The sequence below is a fragment of the Diospyros lotus genome, chromosome 10 (assembly GCF_014633365.1).
Source record: "Diospyros lotus cultivar Yz01 chromosome 10, ASM1463336v1, whole genome shotgun sequence".
Taxonomy (NCBI): Eukaryota; Viridiplantae; Streptophyta; class Magnoliopsida; order Ericales; family Ebenaceae; genus Diospyros; species Diospyros lotus.
This window is the reverse complement of record NC_068347.1, coordinates 28,948,771-28,969,599: the sequence shown is the minus strand read 5'-3', so window position 1 is coordinate 28,969,599 and position 20,829 is coordinate 28,948,771. Positions and strand designations below refer to the sequence as shown.

At 36.8% G+C, this 20,829-nt stretch overlaps 2 protein-coding genes across 4 annotated transcripts; one reads left to right on the top strand and one right to left on the bottom strand.

The window, feature by feature from the left end:
* Positions 1-896: 896 nt before the first annotated feature.
* Positions 897-7,547, top strand: LOC127811721 (two-component response regulator ARR2-like). Of its 3 annotated transcripts, none has more exons than XM_052351867.1 (7): positions 897-936; positions 1,292-1,432; positions 2,104-2,256; positions 2,360-2,731; positions 5,411-5,487; positions 5,647-6,813; positions 6,915-7,547. In XM_052351867.1, the coding sequence occupies exons 2-7, from the start codon at positions 1,309-1,311 to the stop codon at positions 6,987-6,989; spliced, it is 1,968 nt and encodes a 655-aa protein (XP_052207827.1). In that variant the 5' UTR covers positions 897-936; positions 1,292-1,308; the 3' UTR covers positions 6,990-7,547. The 3 variants fall into 3 exon arrangements, with proteins under 3 accessions (XP_052207827.1, XP_052207826.1, XP_052207825.1); XM_052351866.1 differs by lacking the exon at positions 897-936 and adding an exon at positions 956-1,083; XM_052351865.1 differs by lacking the exon at positions 897-936 and having other exon boundaries at positions 958-1,432.
* A 749-nt stretch (positions 7,548-8,296) lies between these two features.
* On the bottom strand, positions 8,297-14,127 carry LOC127811722 (COBRA-like protein 7). Its single transcript, XM_052351868.1, has 2 exons — positions 13,527-14,127; positions 8,297-10,084 (listed from the first exon to the last, which is right to left on the bottom strand). The coding sequence occupies exons 1-2, from the start codon at positions 14,077-14,079 to the stop codon at positions 8,667-8,669; spliced, it is 1,971 nt and encodes a 656-aa protein (XP_052207828.1). The 5' UTR covers positions 14,080-14,127; the 3' UTR covers positions 8,297-8,666.
* Between the last annotated feature and the right edge of the window lie 6,702 nt (positions 14,128-20,829).

Below are 20,829 nucleotides of genomic sequence, written 5' to 3'. Positions count from 1 at the left end.
TTAAATATTTTTCTTCTACTTCACATAAAAAATAATAATTTTACTGTTAATTAAAGCATTTTTTTCAGCTTTGGTTGAATACCATAAGAAATTAAAAAAAAAAACGCTTTTATTTAAAAAAATGTCTTCCTTGCTTTGAGGATTAATGACATTTGATTGCTTCCTTATTATAAAGATTATAAATATTGATGACCACTGTAATTATATTCATCTAATTCATTTGCTCGATAATTAATAAGAGTTGACTTTTTCAAATTAAAGATTTATATTTAGCTTGTTTTAAATATCAGATTTTATTCTTTAACAGAAAATTTAGTTTTGAAATTCAAACTTTAATATTTTATTAAGGTAGCGTTTGTTAAAATGAGTAAAATAAAGTTATATCAAGAAAAAATTAAAAAATATTTTAAGATTTTTATCAAACTATTTGTTAAATTTTTTGGAATGTACTGGAAAGACATATGGATTATTTTTTTTATCTGTAAAGACTAAGATAAATTTATTCAGATGAGAGAGATATAAATTTAACAAATATAATGAAAAGTATTTTTGTCTAAAATAGTTTTTATATATGATTTTTTTTATCTATATTTTAGTTAACAAATACTATTTAAAATATATATTAGGAGAATGAAGGGAAATGAAAACACAAAGGAATAGGAAAATTTCTTTCTTAAAAAATCAGTCTCTGCTTGACCAGAAAAAAAAATAAAACTGATTCTGTTTCTTAAAATTCCAGGCTGATTTTCGAAGGAAGGAAAGAGGAAGAAAATGTTTTGTTCCAATTAACATGGAAAGGAAGTTTTGTAGTTTTTAATTTATCTCATGATATTCGGGAAGAAAGTCAATTTTCAAAAGAAAAGTCATTCTCTCTTCTTGGCATTTGGCGTCATTTTCTCATATGAAGTTAAGGAGTTGACGAATTTATTCAACAGAGTAACTATCCCTACGTGCATAATGCTCGCTCTTTTTCTTTTTTTTTCAAGTTTCTTTCTTCTTTATTCTCTTTCTCTCCCTAACAAAATTATTAAATCATATGCACTAGTTACTGCTCTTGAGAATTCTCTGAATTTCTTGAACTGGGTATATGTTTCTTTGAATGGAAGGCAGTGTTTTTATGTTCACATTTCTTCTAATTTTCTCTCTCTCGGTTGGGTTTTCATTTTTTTCTCTACATGCAAATGAAGTGATTTAACATGTAGATTTATTGTAGCTATTTGGATGTAGGCGTGTATAAATTGTAGATTCCTTGTGAGTTTGAGGTTGAAATATGAAGAAATGAATCTGGCAGGCGAAGGATCAAAATCAATGTTGATGTCGAGCTCTGGCGTTTCCGACCAGTTTCCGGTGGGTCTTCGGGTACTACTTGTGGATGATGACCAAGCATGGCTGAAGAGGTTGGAGAAGATGCTCCAGAACTGCCTTTACAATGGTAAATAAATGTACACATCATTTGTTTACATATTCAGCTTCGAGGAACTGAATTTTCATGGAAATTGACTGTTTGAGTTCTCACATACTCTGTTCTTTTAGTAATTTCTGAGTTTGTGATGCATGGTATGCGAAATTTGGGGGGTAAATTTCTTGTGTTCTCTTCAAGATTTTGTACATGGACATAGGAATGACTGATTAGATAATTACAGTATTTCATCATCTAATACTCTTAAGCTTTGTTTTTGTTCAAGATTATTGCTTGATAATGAAAGTTGCAATTTGGCGGCACATATTCTGCTTATTAACTTCCAATGACCTTGGACTTATTTAACTCAAATTAGGTTTTTTTTTCTTCTTCTTCTTCTTCTTTTGGTTCTTCTTCATTGATAATGGTAAAGTTGCTCATTCATGGTTGGAAGGTCACACCTTCCAGTTGTGAGAACAGCCTCTTTACAAAACAAAGGTAAGGCTACATACAGAGATGACCCACTTCCAACCTTCGCATAGCTGGGAGCCTAGTGTGTAACAGCAACACCCTTTTGGTTTTCCATTAAGAAAATAAAATCTTGATTTGTCCTCCATTCTTTTTCTTTATGCATATAATAGAAACAAGAAATTTAGGGGTTGTACTCAAATGATATGTGGATAATTGATTTCTTGGGATTTCAGTTACTAAATGCGATCGAGCAGAGGTGGCATTGTTGCTGTTACGAGAGAACAAAAATGGATTTGATATTGTTATAACCGATGTAAACATGCCTGGGATGGATGGGCTCGAACTCCTTGAGCACATTGGGCTGGAGATGGACCTACCTGTTATAAGTAAGAGCCTTGTTTCACTCATTTCTGCTGGTTTTTCTCCTTAAAATTTTGATTGTTTGTATCTGTTGTACCTGTATTCTGAGATATGGATTTTTGCTTGCAGTGATTTCTGGCGATGATAGTAAGAATGTTGTGATGAGAGGCGTTACTTATGGTGCATGTGATTATCTGGTTAAGCCAATTAGCATAGAGGCATTGAAGACCATATGGCAGCATGTAGTTCGGAAGAAGCACGAGTTGAAGGATTTTGAGCAATTGAGAGGTATAGAAGTTGGAGAAAGACAAAAAAGGCCTTCAGAGGATGTAGATGCATCCTCAGCAAATGAGGAGAGTTTGCAAGACTCAAAGAGGAAAGCGGAGGAAGATGAAGAGGGGGAGAGGGACGATAAATCTACATTAAAGAAGCCTCGAGTGGTTTGGTCAACCGAGCTCCATAATCAATTTATAGCAGCTGTAGATCAGCTTGGCACTGATAGTATGTTTACCAATACTTCCTGTTTATTGTCTTATTTTGTTGGTCTAAAATGTGTATAGAATAGAGGGAAAAAGTTGATTCTTAGAGGATTATTTTATTCACTGCATAGTTCTTGTTAAATAGAGCTTGAGTTTAACAGAAAATAGAAAAATCTGCTGATTACAATGCATAAATATCAACTTCCTAATAACAAGTCAAAAATTCAAAAAAAATATCTTATCTCCTAAATACTTGGTCTTTAGCCACATGTTGTTGTTGACCCAATCCTCAGCAACTGATCAGCCTAATCTTTAGGCTATATGCAGCTACTTTAGACATTCTTTCAACACTCCTCCTTGCCTTAATAGCTACAAAGATGTAATTTTTAATTTTGGCATGTCTTGGATATAGGCATGTGGGTATTTTATAGTTTATGGTTTATGGTTATGAGGCATAAGTATAGTTATGGGACATAGGCATGGATATGATTTTAAGTAGAGTTAAAATAACTCCTCCTCCGGTCGGCTATTCATTGCTGCTTTGACTTCATTTTGTTGTTGATTTTTGCATACTCTCTCCACATGACCCAGTTGATCACATTTATTACATTTGACATCTGGTCTCCACCAACACTTGTTCTTTGGATGATTTGTCTTTTTACAATGAGGGCAAGTAGGATGATTTCCCTCATTATTCTTCATTGACTTTGCTTGAAAAGCCCCTTCCACAGAGCCTTTTGTCCTCATCAATCTTCTTTGTTCTTGTACTTGCAAGGCACTCAAAACTTCTACCAAGGTGATATTGGACAGATCCTTTATGTTTTCCAAGGAGGTTATTGAAGCTTCATAATTTTCTAAAATAGTAACAAGAATCTTTTGTACTATTCTTGAATTAGTAAACTCTGAACCTAACAACCTGACATTGGAAAACACAAAGGATCTGTCCAAGATCACCTTGGCAGAAGTTTTGAGTGCCTTGCAGGCACAAGAACAAAGAAGATTGATGAGGACAAAAGGCTCTGTGAAATGGGCTTTTCAAGCAAAGTCAATGAAGAACAATGAGGGAAATCATCCTACTTGCCCTCATTGCAAAAAGACAAATCATCCAAAGAGCAAGTGTTGGTGGAGACCAGATGTCAAATGCAATAAATGTGGTCAACTAGGTCATGTGGAGAGAGTATGCAAAAATCAATAACAAAATGAAGCCAAAGCAGCAATGAATAGCCAACCAGAGGAGGAGTTATTTTAACTCTACTCAAAATCATATCCATGCTTATGCCCCAAAAAATGCCTATGCCTCATAACCATACCTATGCCTCATAACCATAAACCATAAAATGCCTGTATACCTATATCCAAGACATGCCAAAATTAAAAATTAGGTCTCTGCAACTATTAAGGCAAGGAAGAGTGTTGAAAGAATGTCTGAAGTAGCTGCATATAGCCTAAAGATTAGGCTGATCAGTTGTTGAGGAATGGATCAACAACAACATGTGGCTAAAGACCAAGTATTTAGGAGATAAGATATTATTTTTGACTTGTTATTAGGAAGTTGATATTTATGCCTTTGTAATCAGCAGATTTTTCTATTTTCTATTAAACTCAAGCTCTATTTAACAAGAACTATGCGGTGAATAAAATTATTCTCCAAGAATCAGTTTCTTCCCTCTATTCTATACACATTTCACACCAACAAAAAAAAAATATATATATATATATATTTATGCCTTGTAATCAGCAGATTTTTCTATTTTCTGTTAAACTCAAGCTCTATTTAACAAGAACTATGCAGTGAATAAAATAATCCTCTAAGAATCAGCTTCTTCCCTTTATTCTATACACGTTTTACACCAACATATTTATTTATTATCTTTATTTCTATTTCACTTTTTGTTGTTTCTCCTAGTCCTTGATACAATTGTTATTTTAATAGTGTTGTTTGGTAAATAGTAATTAATGTTGTCTCTGCAAATTTTGCATATAGTGTTACAGTAATTCATACATGTGCATGTCTTTTCCTCCTATTTAACTTCAGGAGTAATTGAACAAATGAAAGAGGTAGATGTCAGAGAGGAAGAGGCATCCTCTAATGCATAGAGGTGTCATACATTGGAAGCCCTGGAAAATTGTCTGATAACTTAATAGTCATCAAGGTTTCAGATAAAAACCCCAAGGATATCTAGCAAAAAGACAACTCAAAGGATATGTTGCTTTCTTTTGATCCACTTACTAATAAGTGCAATTGATAAATATCGGGCCCAAAACTGGGAATCAATTTAGCTAGCAACCACAAGAAGGGGCCATTGTTTGTATAATGGTAAGAGACATGTAGGAAAGTTTGAAAATGTTTTTTTTTTTTTTTTTTTTTTTTTTGGGGGGGGGGGGGGGGGGTGTTAGCAACACACTTTGTGCAAATAAACACAAAAATTGGGTCCATGAACAAGCAGCAGGTTAGCTGGATTTTAAGAGAAGTGTTAAATGAATAAGATTTTGTGTTTGGCTGTAAAACTGTTTATGGATGCCTTCTGTCAACATTTTCTTTTTGTTGGTGGGTTTTGTTTAATTGGCAACATGTCAACTTATTCGTTGCACTTGCAGAGATGAAAATGCATGTGCATTGAACTAGCTGCTTATTTTATTATGTTCACATATCCTTTTTTTGTTTTTCTCATCTTCTAGTATATGACATATTTGAGTACAGAGGCTGTTCCTAAGAAAATTCTGCAGTTGATGAATGCTCCTGGTCTCACTAGAGAAAATGTTGCCAGCCACCTTCAGGTCTGGTACAAATTTATTTTTTTCCAACAATTGAAAGAAGTTCCGCTATCACATTCTCATCTTTTCTGACTTGTCTTTTGCTTTTACTTATCAGTTATCACTGTGTTTCTCTTCACCTTCACTTTTTAAAGCATTCATAACAGCAGCAATTTGTTGCAGAAGTATCGGTTGCACCGTAGAAAGGAGGCAGCACGACAGATTGAACTCAGAAACTCATTCACGGGACCTTTGGAAGTAATTGGGTCAATATCTTCACTCAATGGGCTTGATCTTCGTGCTCTGGCTGCCACTGGTGAACTTCAATCAAAGAGTCTTGCTACCCTACTAGCAGGACCTCAATGTAAGACCGTAAATAAAGATGGCACATCCACTCCAATTGCTAATGAAAAGAATCCTCTCACCTTTGAAACTCCCGAGTCAAGATTTGGAGGGTTCCAGCACCCACAACTGAACATCAACTATAAGCAAATTAGCTTACTCCATGGCATCCCAACTACAACGAACTCAAAGCAACTAGCCAATTTGCACCAATCTGCAAAGTACTTTGAGCAAATCAATGTGCAGGCCAATCCCCATGGAATCCCAGGTAGCTCTGTGTTGTCACAAAACTCTCAACAACGGTCAACTTTACAGATAGTACATGACACTGATGGCAATCATCTTTTGAGGATTCCATCATCCATTCCACGACCTACTTTGTCAAGTGAAATGACCAGTGGTGGTTTGGCAAGAAATGAAGTAGTTGAGAATCCCAGACGGGCATTTTACAGTTCAGTTTCTCAAGCCTCTTCAGTGGTAAATTTCTCAATAAACCGAAATGCACACTTTCCAGGCAATAGTTTCCCTCTAGGGAATAATTCAGAGATGCCCAGTTTCACATCTAAACAGGTGTTCCGAGAAGAGGGTAATTCTGAAGTGCAAGCACCAACCGGATTTCCCCCCCATTATGATATTTCCAGTGGGTTACATCATCAACATAAATCCCAAGACTGGGAGTCACCTAATGTAGGTTTCACCTTTGATGCATCACAGCAAGAAAACATGCATGGCTACCTGGACATCCCGTCTTCAGTTTTGTTCTACCAAGAGTTTTCTCCATGCCAAAACAGTATATTGAATACAAATACATCCAGTGGCAAGGTCATATTCTCAGCTAAAGAAACTGGAACTGGGAATGCCCCTAACACCAGTCAACAACTCAGTCCACTTCTCACTGATAATTCACGAAGGGCTACGGCGGTAGAGCTGCCTGATGCAAGCTATCAAAACATGGTATCACCTGAACAGTTTATTCAGGATGACCTAATCAGTGCACTGCTCAAGCAGGTGTGTGTTTTTGGCTCTAAATTCTTTACCTTTGAATCGCCAATCAAGTTTTGGTTTTGAGGGATAAATCATTTGCTAACTCTAAATGTGTTGTCATGTAGCCTCAAGAGAGTATTGGACTGGTAGCATATGACTTTGGCTTTGAAGGGCTTCCCTTGGATAATCTGTTGGAGTAGACAATGCTTTCAACATTTGATGGGCATCGCTTGGGTAATCTTTTCGCTTCAACAGTATTATCGACCTTCTATGTGTTGCTGTAAGTACTTAGGCATCTCTTTTCTGCAACTGAACAGTGCATTCAGTATCCTGGCCTACTTGAGGAGATCAGATCTTAATTTTAATTACTTTGCTGCCTAGTATTGATGGATGTATAGCTTTCCATGCCTTGTCAAATTGGAGTCGTTGGATGCCCAAGGAAGATGTAGAAGCATGGCATGCAAAGTTTTGGCTGTTTTTGTCAGTGAATTTAACGAAAACTAGAATTTTCCTATCACGAATCAATTCATATAAGTTTATATTTCCCAATGGTGGTTCAGGATGAGGAGGGTATGAGAAAATTGAAGGACTTGTAGGAGCATTCTATCTTTGGTATTTTACCTAGGAGTACTAGAATATGATGTACAGTTTAACTTGATTGCTCTAGACAAGTTTTTTTGTTCAGTGAATTTAAATTTTAATTAACTTTTCATTTATGGGTTGAGTTCTTTAATTATGTTGTATATAAGCTGTGTCTTTTATCAGTTGCATTATAATGTGTGATATCAGATATAGCCGCTTCATATTGCCGCTTCATATTGCTATGCTTTATTTATGATTGATTTCATAAACCATGTTGAGCCAGTTGCTCTATGATGTGAATGGCGGATTGGTCTTATCTAAAATGATGATGTGAATAACTGATCAATCCGGACGAGTAGTAAGTAGTAGCTGGGCCATGTTTGATTTTGATGTTAGTTTTTAAATTTTTTCTTTTGTTCGTTTTTATTTTTTCCTGAACATTGTTTTGTTCGTTTTTCAGAAACAAGGACGCATCAAATGATATATATATATTCTCTCTCTTTTCAAAAGATTGAATGCTAAATTAAAAGATTAAACATGACAGCTCAAACCAGTTGGAGCATTATCAACCTATATCAATGAGAAAAATGGGAATGAAAGAAGATGAGGAAACTAGATGTATTGGCTCAAGATGAACTTGAATGGCCAATAGGGTTCAGTATAGTCAAATTCTGTTAATGCGTTGAACTTGACGAGAGTACAAGTTTGTTAATTCTAAAACCATACAAAGAATACTGCATCGATCAATTAGATTCCTCATTCTAGATAAAGATGATTATTATTTTGTCACGTAAAGCATTAACACTATAGGTTGAAGTCCCCCCTTCTTAAAAGATCCCAAAAAGATTTATTTTTGTACATAATTTTATCTTTGCTTTGTAACTTGTAAGTAAACATTTTCTCAAACTCCAAAACAAAGGGGAAAAGGAACGAAAAGGGAAATCTGCAATCTGAATTAGACCAAAATCGCACAGTGAGAAAGCTAGAATACTAACCAACTGTTAGATCATCCACTCTGGTATACAAAAAGGAAAGATCCACTCAAAGAATAAACTTATAAGTCTGAAGTCTAGTGCTGTGTACATAAATACCACTCTACACTGCTGTTCTCATGTAATAATAGCCGTGACAAACCGAATTGTACAGCCAGAACCTTCTGCCTAAGCAATAGCAGGCAGTTCTCGCGTATTTCTATTGGCACCAAACTCCCGGTGAAGATTCAGCCGACAAGAAGCTGAAAGAATGAACCGATAAGCACCATATACAGAAGCAAATTTTCATTCCTCAGCGCACTGCTATCGCTGCATAATCAAGAACACTACGACTGCTAAGAGAACCGAAAAGCTTGTGCTTAAGCCCTTCCTATAAGCATCACTCGTGGGAAGTACACTAGGAAGCGAGCATTCTTCCCCATTGAAATATACTCTAGTAGGGAAGCCATCCCCCCCAGCCACATTGATTCCAGGAGTATTCTTCTTTGTGAATGAGATCACAGACTGCTGTTTACCAGGCACCCTTGGATCCTTCTGTGGATCGGCTCCATCTGTTTCTGCTACAAGATAGTTCAAACCTGTAACTCCCTGCATCAATATCGTGTTGTTAGCGCCTGTCACAGCGCTTCCATTGAAGGAATATGCCTTTTCAAATCCAGGGGCTGCTTTATCCATTTCCACTGCAGCAAACCAATCGGCAAAGGAGAAATCATCCCAATTGAAGATCGTAATCCTTGCTGTCCATCCACGACTGTAGTCGGTGTATAGATGCCAGTTGATGCTGACACCGCAGTTGTCTCCGCAGGGCAAGGGGTTTGGCTTTGGCAGATGCTTAAGATCAGCCCAGGCATTGGCCAGATTTGTTCGGTTCTCAAAAGGAACAAGAAGCGCCTGAGAAGGAAGAAGAAGAGCTGGAGCAGTAGTGCTACAAGTACGACTGGAGGTACTAGGGCACCCACAAGCGCAGGTTTTGCACGGCATGACAGATTCATTGTAGTAAGCTGAAAATGAGACACAACACTTGGGGATGGCTCCCTTCGGGTGTGTGATGTTGCAAACCACCTGCCAGCTTGCGAACGCAGTTTTATTCAACGGTAATCCACTCGAGTCAGGGAACTGGCTAGGACTCACCCGCACTGGAGGACCACATTTGTAATCCGGGTTGAGTCTGCCACTGATCTTCCAGTTCTGTGGTGGGCTAAGCTGTGACCGGTTTAGATCTGGAGGCATTTTGAAAACATTAATCTGGAAAGCTGAAACTGATTTGCTCGGGTCCATCGATGGTGGCAAGATTGTACCATCTCGGCAACAGAAAGGAACCATTCCAAGGGTTGTGTCGTTGGTCTTTTCCAGAGGAAGGTCAATTATGGTTGGACTTCTTTCACAATTCAATACAGTGGAGAAGTCCAAATCCTGGTAGTATTGACCTTGCCGACCAAATATACAGTCTGACGTATCAACAAGATCTGGATAAGCCCCCTTCATGGTGTAAATAAATTCATCCCTCATCCAGACCCAACTTAGTTGCCAATTATCAAGGCGACCAAGCGGATTATGGTTGGAGATGGTGACCTGAGCCCAGTAATTTAAGTCATATGTTCGAGTCACATCGTACATTATAGTAAGATCGCCAGAACGGCGAGGCAAAAATTCATCATCCACAGTGATGTTAGTCTTAAAGGTTGGATCTTTGGTGCAACATACTTGCATTAAACTCTTCCCTACAAAATCCAAAAACAGAAATGCATCAACATCAAGAAGCATAATGAATATATTCATATGGAAAAACGAGGCAGGCAAAAAAGAGGGCATATCAGAAAGGAAGATGAAAATGAACACAGAGAATAAGATGTCATAAGAATTCAATGGCTAACATGTCAGATTCTCCAAATTCAAATACTGAAAGAGGAATATAAATTTGTCTAGGTTTTGTCAAGATAAATTTATCAATTCCATCAAAATAAAAATGATTTGTTTTTCAATGGTTTACACTATGTTTTGACCAGTAAAGACAACAGTGTGACATTATTCAGTAAATGTTATTCCACTAGAATACACAGGTAAAAGTTATTCAACGGTTTTAAATGTAATGCACGTCTATGTATTATCTTTAAGCCATTAGATGTAGTACACTTCTATGCAATATCTTTGATACGTTTTTACACATGACAGCCGGATTTCAGTTGATTTAAGTCTTCATTATTTTGAAAATCCTACCGGTGCAAATCCAACAACATCACAGCTCTTAAATTACGCCATTGTTGTAACGTCATTCAGAACTACTGTCATTTAGAACAATTGCAGAATGATACCAAGTTTGGATTTCATCCAACCCTAATAAGAGTTATCAAGTAGGGCCAGACCAACTACAACTAGAAGGATCTGTGAGTTAAACCAACCACAGAGGCCTAAAACTAAGATGTCTAGTTAAAAAGATAAGTACTGAAAAATCACAAAATTTTAGAACACAATCAATTCAAATTCCCTGAGTTCTTATTCTCCAGAATTGCAATTCAATAAGAAATAAGCATCAAGGAATTTATTAATTTGGGTCCCCCCCCCCCCCCCCCCAAAAAAAAAAAAAAAACCCAAAGTGAGTTCCCTGGATCAAAGGGGAGGTTGTGGAGAAATTTTACTTGTACGGGCAACATGCAGCATATCTCAAAATGAAAACAATAAGCTATTCCCCCACCTCAATCCATGCATAAACGCAAATGGATTGAAAACCAAAAATTTCACCTTGCAGAGATTCATGCTAGTGCAAGCCCATTCCTATTGTTTTAGCATCTCAATTTCCTATTTTCAAAAAAAAAAATATAGGGAGAAATTTTAAGGCATTTCATGAATCTTAAAGTTCAAGAACTACAAAGTGAAGAATTCATAAAGGGCGTCCCTAGAGAATGAGGCCCCTTACTTTGTGAGGTCAGAGAAGAGTCATCTTTGTACATAGCCTTATCCATACTTTGCAAATAGGCTGTTTCTTTTTCTTTCTTTATTTTTATTTTTTATTTATTTTTGCAGATAGGTTACTTCACAACTCAAACCCATGATCTTTCAAGCACAAAGGAGCAGCCTTACCCTTGGAAATTTATCCAGAAACAAAAAATAAGGATCAGTATAAAGCTATAAAGCTATCCCATTATCAATTCATAGGAAGAGGTCATCTCCTTCCTCTTTTCTTCATGTTTATATAGTCTGTTATTTTTCTTTTCAGAAGACAACGTCAAAATCCTAAATGAAACTAAATCACAAGAGTTAAAACCATGTTAATAGGAATTCAAATCATTTTAGTACATGTTAGGGGAACAAAGAAAATGGGACAATGTATGTTCGGGATAGACCTATATGAATAGAACAACTAGAATTTAAGGTAATTTTAGAATATTTTCTAAACAAGTAGATATATAATAAATATAAACTTTTTCATTTTTCAATGTAACCATGTAAAAACACATTTCTAGAAGTTTTGGGCCTCCTTTTATCTCTTGTCCCCAAAAATTCTACTACAAGATTCAAGTTCATTGTATTTCGTGTTTCCTCCTCATTTGAGGAAATAAGAAAGAAAAATTTCGGAATTGCTTTGGATAACTAAATTTAAAGCTTTTTCAAGATATTATGATGTGTTGTTAAATGTGATGCAATATGTGAATTGCTGGGATATTACCAACTTTTGGTAACAATGAGATGTCAGTGCAGCTTTCACCGCTCCTAGACCTCCTTGGGGCATGATGTTGACACAGTGACACTAAATACCAAGAGAATAACCGCCAATGTTTTCCCTCTTTGGCATCCTTCAGACAGTCATACAGCACAAAAACAAACCATTGCAGCATGTTGTCTAAACCTGAGAATTAGTTAGATTGTGATAGTGTTTCCAATTTCCTTCTCTCTTATTATAGATATATGACAGTAGGAACATGAAGGAATTATCTTAATGGTGACCAAGAAAGTCATTTAGGTCACAAAATCAAGATTTTCTTTCTCTATTTTCATTTTGTTCCCTAACTATAAAGCCAAAATGTGTAGCCACTGCATCATCAGTAATTCAACAAAGAAACGTCTGTAAGACACATTCTTGATGCTCTATCAGGTTAAATCCACACTATACCAGTATACTTAGGGCAGTAAGTAACCAATATATGCTAGATTAGGATGAACCCATAGCTTAAACATTGCATATTTTGGTCCTTGTTTGAGAGCCAACGGTCATGCATCGAATGTGTTTCATAGGATTAAGTTCTAAGGCAAACCCTCTTCCCCTACGTATTTTAGGTAATAGATAGCTCCTTCAACAATATTCATATGCTTTGCTGCACATAAAATTTTTGTAGAGCTTATATCTACTTCCTCTGTTACAATGTTTCAACCCTTTTTATTCTGCTTCTCATCAAGTGCATTTTAATTATCTCAGAACCAAAGCTCAAACCTGGTCAAAATATCATGGTTTCCACTTTCCTGATTGAAAACCAGAAGGCCCATCATATACCCAAAACACAATCAATTGATGTCTAAGATTTTGTATCTATGCAAAAAGATCAAGCATAAGGGATCGAATCTACAGCACAGATAAAGGCAGTTTAGTTTCTGAAAAAAGTCATTCTATTCAAAAACGTCAGAATTTTCATTTCTATTCCCAAATTCTTTAATAACTAAACAACAGTAACAAATCTTCAGAAGAACCACAGCAGGATAAAGATCAAGCCAAACCATCAAAAACATGTACAGATACACAAAAGACCAGTGAAACTAGTTCCTTCAACATTCTATCTTAATCTAACAATTGTTATTTCTCCCCCTTCCAATTCTAATTAACCAAATGCATTTTTATTTTATTTTTTATTTTTTTTATCAAAATCCGATCCACATATGATAAGAACTTCAACACGCTAAAAAAGGACATAATCAGGAAAAAAAATAATATGAATTAGGGAAGGCAAAAAATAGAAACCAAAACCCATCGGCATCGTTTCTCCAAAATGTCATCCTAGGCATTACCTCCTAGATTTCCACTTCTCCAGCAAAATTTTCAGAAACCAAACGAGACAAAGATCAGATCAAGCCCATCAACGCATCCATTAACGACATGGACATACAAACAAGTAAAATTACCAAGAACGAGAACGAGAGTTATTTTTTTGGGTAAGTCAAGAACTAGATTTATACCTTGCAAAGCGGGTTTTGGGCAAACAAATCCATCATTAGCTAGCGATATATTGGCTGGCATAGGGACATTCGGCGACCCGACGCCGAACTGGGTTCCGACCAGATTGATCTGGGTCGACATCTGGGTCATGTCACCGGCAGTCTCGACGGCAGTCTTGAGATCAGTGCTAGGGTACCCAGCAAAGAGGGTGCCGTTTCCGACGCCCCCGGGGAGTGAAGTGCCGTCGGCGAGCACGGCTCCGGAAGCAGAGACGAGGAACTCGTCGTGCTGAAACCCGACGAAAACCCGCCAAGCTTTGAGTTCGTCTAGGCCGTTGTTGACTATAGTCAAGGTGGACTCGAACCGGTAGGGCTGGCGGGTCGGGTTGGACTTGAGTGTTGGAGGGAGCTTCGCCCCGCCGGTGTAGGCGTAGGAGAGGAATACTCCGTTACAGGCGTCGGCGGCCGGGGCAGGCGCCGCCGGAGTGGATTGGGCCTGGGCCTGCGGAAGAACGACGGCTAATTGTATGGAAAGAAGGAAGAGAGGCAAGAAGGCCATGTTTGGCGTCCCCATTTCAAAATTCAAACTTGCAACTTTGAATTGAGAGAGAGAGAGATATATATGTATAAAGGGGGAGGGGGGAGGGATTAGAGAAGCAAGCAACGCCGACGACGCGGAGTGAAAAGCTTTCTTATTATTATTAAATGCAAATTACAACTAATACTAATACTAATACTAATAATAAAATGACCATTTCTTTCTATACTAGAAAAAATAAATTACGTATATATATATATATATATAATAAGATGTTAAGAGTTTGCATTTGAATCCATCCGTGGGGTAACGTTGGAAATTTTGAATGTTTTAAGGTGGGGAAAGGTTCCAACTTCAAAAGGGGGTACCCACTACCGACGACTTAACCGAGTCATGGATTGATTGAATCCTTGAATTAAAGGTGGTCCCAAGCCTCCTTTGCTGTCAGCCCGAGCCTGTCCTGTTACTCGGTCCCTCTCTCTTCAAAAGCTATTATTATTTAATTAATTATTATTTAAATGACAGACAGTCTCAAAAATTACGTAACTTTTTAGCATCCGTAAGTAGCTTTAAAAAAAGAAAATTGAGATTAAAACTTTGCTGTTATTACACTGATGATTAGTAACATATTGTTTGGGTTGGGGGAAGAGGGCCACCATACCAAACACGGCTTAATGCGTCAACACGAGGAAGCGGAAGCAAATATATATAATACGAAATCAGAACACGGTGGCGGCAGCGGTGGCAGTAGCGGTGGCCTTCACGTCTTCTTCTTCGGCCTCTCTCTCTCTCTCTCAAGTCTGAGCTGGATGGAAGGAATGCCAAAACACGCATCCCGATCCGTCCTTCCTTGTTGCTTCCCACTCCCACGTTACGTTATTTCCTATTTCTTCTAATATATATATGTATATATAAACTTCTTAGTGGATGAATAATTTTAATTTTAAAATGCTAATGAAAAGGACTTGCGCGTTGGCGGCCTCAGCCAACGTACAAATGGAATGGATCGTCTTTAGATTTAGTCTTAAGAATAAATTTACATCATTTTTATTTTGATATATATATATTTACAGCATAATAATACATAAGCTCTTTCTTTTTTGCTTCGGGTAATCTATATATATATATATATATATAAATGTAACCAGCCCAGCCCAGCCCAGCCCAGTTGGGAAAGAAGAAGAACAACTCCTCCTTTCCTCCTGTGGAAACGTTCCATTGAAACAGCTAAACTTAACTAATCTGGGTAATATGTTAGCTAGAAATACTAAAGCATCCTTCTCATAACCATATATAATAAATAAAGAAAAATATTATTAGTACATCTCAATCCATACACGCTTAAATAATTCAAATATCCCTCACATAATTACAAATTCACTCTCCCTCTTTTGGCTGTCTCCTCTCTCTTCTCCTCATCCCATAGCCGGCCTTAATAAATTGACACATATTATAATCCCAAAATGAAGACAAATTAACTCTCTTACTAACTAACAAAACCAATGGTCAACTTCTAATTTCAGACAATTAACAAAAACTAATTTATTGACCAAATCAATATTAGCCATTCACACACACACACACACACACACCCGTACTACATTCTACCTAAACTTTTCGTAGAAAAATGATTAATTTGCCGTGGTGGCTTTGGGGCAAGGCGAGCGCTACTCTGGTTTCGTCGAAGGTTATCCCGTCCGGAGAGATTTTCAGGCAATGGCGCAGAAATCTCCGATCGATCGGGAGCAATTCTTCCGGCGGAAAGAAGAGGAAATGACTGGATGGGTGGTATGATGCTTTGGCGGGGAGCTTCCGGATTATGTGTCGGAAACAGAGGCTCCGGCGATGGTGCGTTCTGGTGGATACAGAAGCTGAAGCGAGAGAGAGAGAGGGGGGGGGGGGGGGGGGAGGGAGGTGAAAATGAAAATGGATGCTTGATTTGAGCAGAAAACAACGGGGCACACATGACCAGACAATTGCCCAGAATCTTCAATGCGGGCCAGTCCCGTGGCTAATTCCTAATTGGATGACATCCAGATCCAGCCAAACAACAACCACCGTCTCTGCCAGGTTGTGCGGCCGCGGCGCCATGCTTTGGATTCCACTCCCACATCATCCTCGCCGTGGGCCCTACCAACAAATTACATAATTAGATATGAAAATGGCCTTAACTTCCAGTTCAGTCCCTCCCGCAGATGATATCAGAAGAAACTCAACACAAACAAAAGAACATTGTTGTCTCTCTCTATTATAAACTATACGGAGCCTCAAACTAACGTTGCTAAGAAGGTTTTTTAGTTGAGCTTTTGTATTATTGTTGGGGTGGGTTGTCCCTACGGCAGGCAGACACATTCATAGGTGCCTCATGCCTGTGGGCACCACAAGAATTACTTAATCAATGAGTTTATATATTTATTGGTTAAAATTTGATAACCTTTTTCAGATACTTTTTTATTTAATAAATATTATCTAACCGAATTATGAAGTCTCAAATGACCTGATTAGATATTAATAGTCAAAATATATACATCTTCGAGAACAACTTATTTGTTGATTCACTTTAATAATAAACATGAAATTGTGAGTTTGAATACAACTTTGTTCTCCTAAAGTTGTAGTAATCATCATAAAATAAAAATAGAGAACAACCAGCCAACACCTTAACCTTAGATTAGAATGTGTACAAATGAGAAAGAAAAGGCAAAGAAATGATCGAGTAGTGTGTGTGATTCCTGCACAATGTGCTCTGCCTGCTGTGACAACCCATGCAACCCGGCCCCTCGCCGCCGCCGTCCCCTCCCAGCTACGGCACCTACTACAACTCTCCCCCGACACCGCCTAAAGGTGCATTAATATTAATTAAATATTTGAATCGGATTAGTTTATATATATGCTTATCGGTTTATCTTTATCTCATGTATAGCTGTTTCCGTGTAATAAAAAATTTATTGTTTTAACTGTCATGTTTCTTCTAACAGGTGGGGGTTGATGAAGATCTTTGAGGCTTAGCACCATGTGCCCTCTTGACTAATGGATTTTGAGAGTGAAAACTTCGAATTTAGCTATGTTTGATCTCGAGAATGTAGCCTGGAAAATAATAGAGTGACAGGACTATGATCTCTCAAGATAGACTCCAACGTTTAGGTCAATAGAATAAATGTGAGTAGTAGAAAATGTAAGAGTTTGAGTCTCCTTATATCTGGTGAAGGTCTCTATTTTTTATAGGTTAGATCGTTATAGAGTACTCGAGATAAAGCCTGAAGTGATTGGGTACTATTCTCGAAAACCTTGGTCAAGTTAGAACGAGTCGCATGGTTCAGTTCGGATTTTTCGAACTTCATTCTGAATCACTCTGCAAGTATTGCCACGCGTTCTTTAATTGATCGTAGAAGACTGTTCTTCACTTTGTATTATGAACTTGCCACTTGCTAGTTTTCTGGGCAATCCATGTGGTGAGCAAGATGACTAGCGGAAGTAATTTAGTAATTTAGATAATATCACGTAAGAGTTTATTGGCCGCTCTCCGAGCCAAATTCTTTCATACTTCCCCTTTTACTACCACAGCCCTCCGCCGCCGGCTCAGTCCAGTCAACGACAACGTTTTGTTCCATATCCCCCGCCATTGCTGTGTTTTTCAGCTTTCTCTTTCTACTCTGAACTCTGAAGGGAAACGATTTCGACCAGTTCGAGCAGGGAATAAATAAAGTGGTAGATTCGCAGATAAGCTTGCAAAAGAGAGAAGTCGGTGTGGATCAAGAAAAAGTGGAAGAAAAGCCCAGAAAAAGGCGGCAGCGGTGGCTCCCCTGATTTCCGAAAATAATCTTCTGGAGAAAATTCATCAAACGGAGAAGGGCAAGAGCAAGGAGGAGCCATTTTTGGCAGCTCAATGCAAAAGAATGCTGCTGGTTACAGAGAAGTAATTAAGCGCACTTTCTCTGTCATGATTGTGAAGAAATTGTAAGTGTAATGCTATTCATCTCTACCAGAAATAAATAATAATAATGTGATTCTAAGTGAATTTGTATGTAATAGCAACTGTATAGTATATGGGCTATCACATCATCACTATTATAAATTAATAGTATTATTTAAAAATAATATTATTTATCTAAATTAAATATCTATCTCTAATACTGTACCTTTTTATTGTTTAATAAAAATATATCACCTAAATTAAATACTTAAATTACTTGTTAGTCAAACTTCTTAGTTTTCTTTCTTTCTTTTTTTAGTAATTTGATTTTTTATTAAAAATAAAAGAAGAGAGAAATTAAGTATTAATTCGTGTAACTAAATGCAAGTGAACCGGATTTGTATGGTCGGCCATGTTGATATGGGCCTCTCAGGTTCTCAAATGGGCCTCCCCAAGTCTCAGCCCATCATTCCACCACATTCACACAAAGAAGAGCTCAAACTTCACCTTCCATTTATGCATAGAGTTTGAAATGAATTGAGTTGAGTTAAATTCACAAGTGGTATTTTGAAAATGTTGTCAAAATTTTTCATTTTATTCTATCTATCATTTTCATTAGATAAGGGCTCGCATGAATTTTATTTGAAAACTAAAACAATGTTTGATTTTTTGAATCTATGTTTAACATTAAATACATGTTGTAGGTAAAAATATTATTGGTAGATCTACAATCATTCTAGTATTATAATTATTGATTTAAAATTATATGTGAATAATTTAATTAAATAATAAAAAATCTGAAATAAGGGATCAGTTAATCTAGTTATTGGAGCCAATTGTTACTAAAAAACATGCACGCTAAGTGTCATCATTGACTATGCCCACAATATTGTCGGATCTGTCATAAAGAGCTTGAAACTCGTCGAATTCGATAAGTTCGTTGTGAAAACGATCAATTTTCGCCCGTTGTTGAAAAACGCCCAAATGAGGTGCGAATGTTGGCCATATTTGAAGTGTCGCGAGATTTGTTGTGGAAAGCTTTGAACTTGCTAGATATGCATAACTTCACTATAAGAACAAATAAACTTGATAAACTTGTCACTCGAGTTACTTATTACTAGAAATATCACTTATTTTAGGTGTAGTCATCAACATGATCTGGGTTGCTGAACTTGGTGTGATAAGAGTATAACCATGCTAGAGTTGTTTAGTCCAGTGTGCTGAAAACATCGCAAAAAACAAGAGTTAAAGTCACTGATATTACTCCCATGCAAGGTTACCAGAAATACCTCGATGTCGGCATTGCCGACACAGAGAGCGGGGCCTTCTCAATTGAGTGAGGAAGGAAGAGAGAGGATAATGGTGACTTTTGAGCAAGAAAGTAAAAAATGGAAGCTACCATTCCATTCTAAAAGAAGTTGCCAAAATTTTGTAAACAAAATACTAAAACAACCACTTTTATTGTTTTCTTTCGTAAGTTTTGAAGTGGACAAGAAATCCTAAATGATAACAAACTCAAATAAGCCCTAAATATTGTCAAATCTAAAATAGTGGATTAGTTAATCTAGTTATTGGAGTCAATTGTTACCGAAAAACCTGCAAGATAAGTGTCATCATTAACTATGCCCTAAATATTGTAAGATCTACTATAAAAAGTTTGAAACTCATCGAATTTGATATGTTCATTGTGAAAACTATTGATTTTGGTAATCTAGTTGCCTGAGTCACTCGTTGTTGGAAAACACCCAAATGAGGTGCGGCCCTTGGCCATGTTTGATGTGTGGCGAGATTTGTTGTGGAAAGCTTTGAACTTGCTAGATATGCTTAAGTTCACTATAAGGACAACCAAATTTGATAAACTTGTCACTCATCTACTCATTACTAGAAATACTATTGATTTTAATACCACTGATTTTAGGTGTGGTCATCGACACGACCAGCAAGGTTGTTAGATTTGGTGTGATAAAAGTATAACCATACTAGAGTTGTTGAGTCTATTGTGCTGAAAATATCACAAGTAACAAGAGTTAAGTCACTAATATAACCCTAATGCAAGGTTACTAGAAATATCTCGATGTCGGCATCACCCGACAGTCACAAAAAGTGAGGCATTCTCGATTGAGTGGGAAGGAAGAGAGAGGATAATGGTGACTTTTGAGCAAGAAAGAAAAAAAGGGAAGCTGCCATTCCATTCTAAAAAAAGTTGTCAAATTTTTGTAAACAAAATATTAAAACAAACACCACTTTTATTGTTTTCATTCGAAAGTTTTGGAGTGGACAAGAAATTCTAAATAATAACGAACTCAAATAAACTCTAAATGTTTTTTATTTGTTTTAAATTTTTTTAGGGTAGAGTTTAAGTCAAAGTTCGAAGTCGTAATCTTGAATTTGTTTGTTTGGAATCCTTCAAGGTGAACCTCTTTTCATATATTTTAAATTTAAAATCTATCTGAAATTTAATTTTAAGTTTATTTATGTATAATGAATAACATATATTTAAATTTTAAATAATATGACAGAAAATCTCAATTGTAAATATTTTATGAATGAGCCCTAAAAGAGCTTACAATCGAGCAGTTTGAAGAGATTATTCACAAATCAAATGCTCTCAAACTCAAACTCTTTTCCCAATCGTACTATAAAATATTCGTGAACTCTTTAGTGGGCACTTTCTGCTTTAAGGCCCATGGTTCCTAAACAAGAATTCTCCTCGCTGGAGAGGTTGAAAATGGACCGAATATTCATTGCTTTTTGCTTCAAATCATACCACAAAGGAAAAACAATTTTCTTGTAGAAATATCACTAAAATGATGTGATATGAAAAGTGATATTTCATAGGTTGTAACTCCCAGCAACAATTTTTTTTTTTTTTC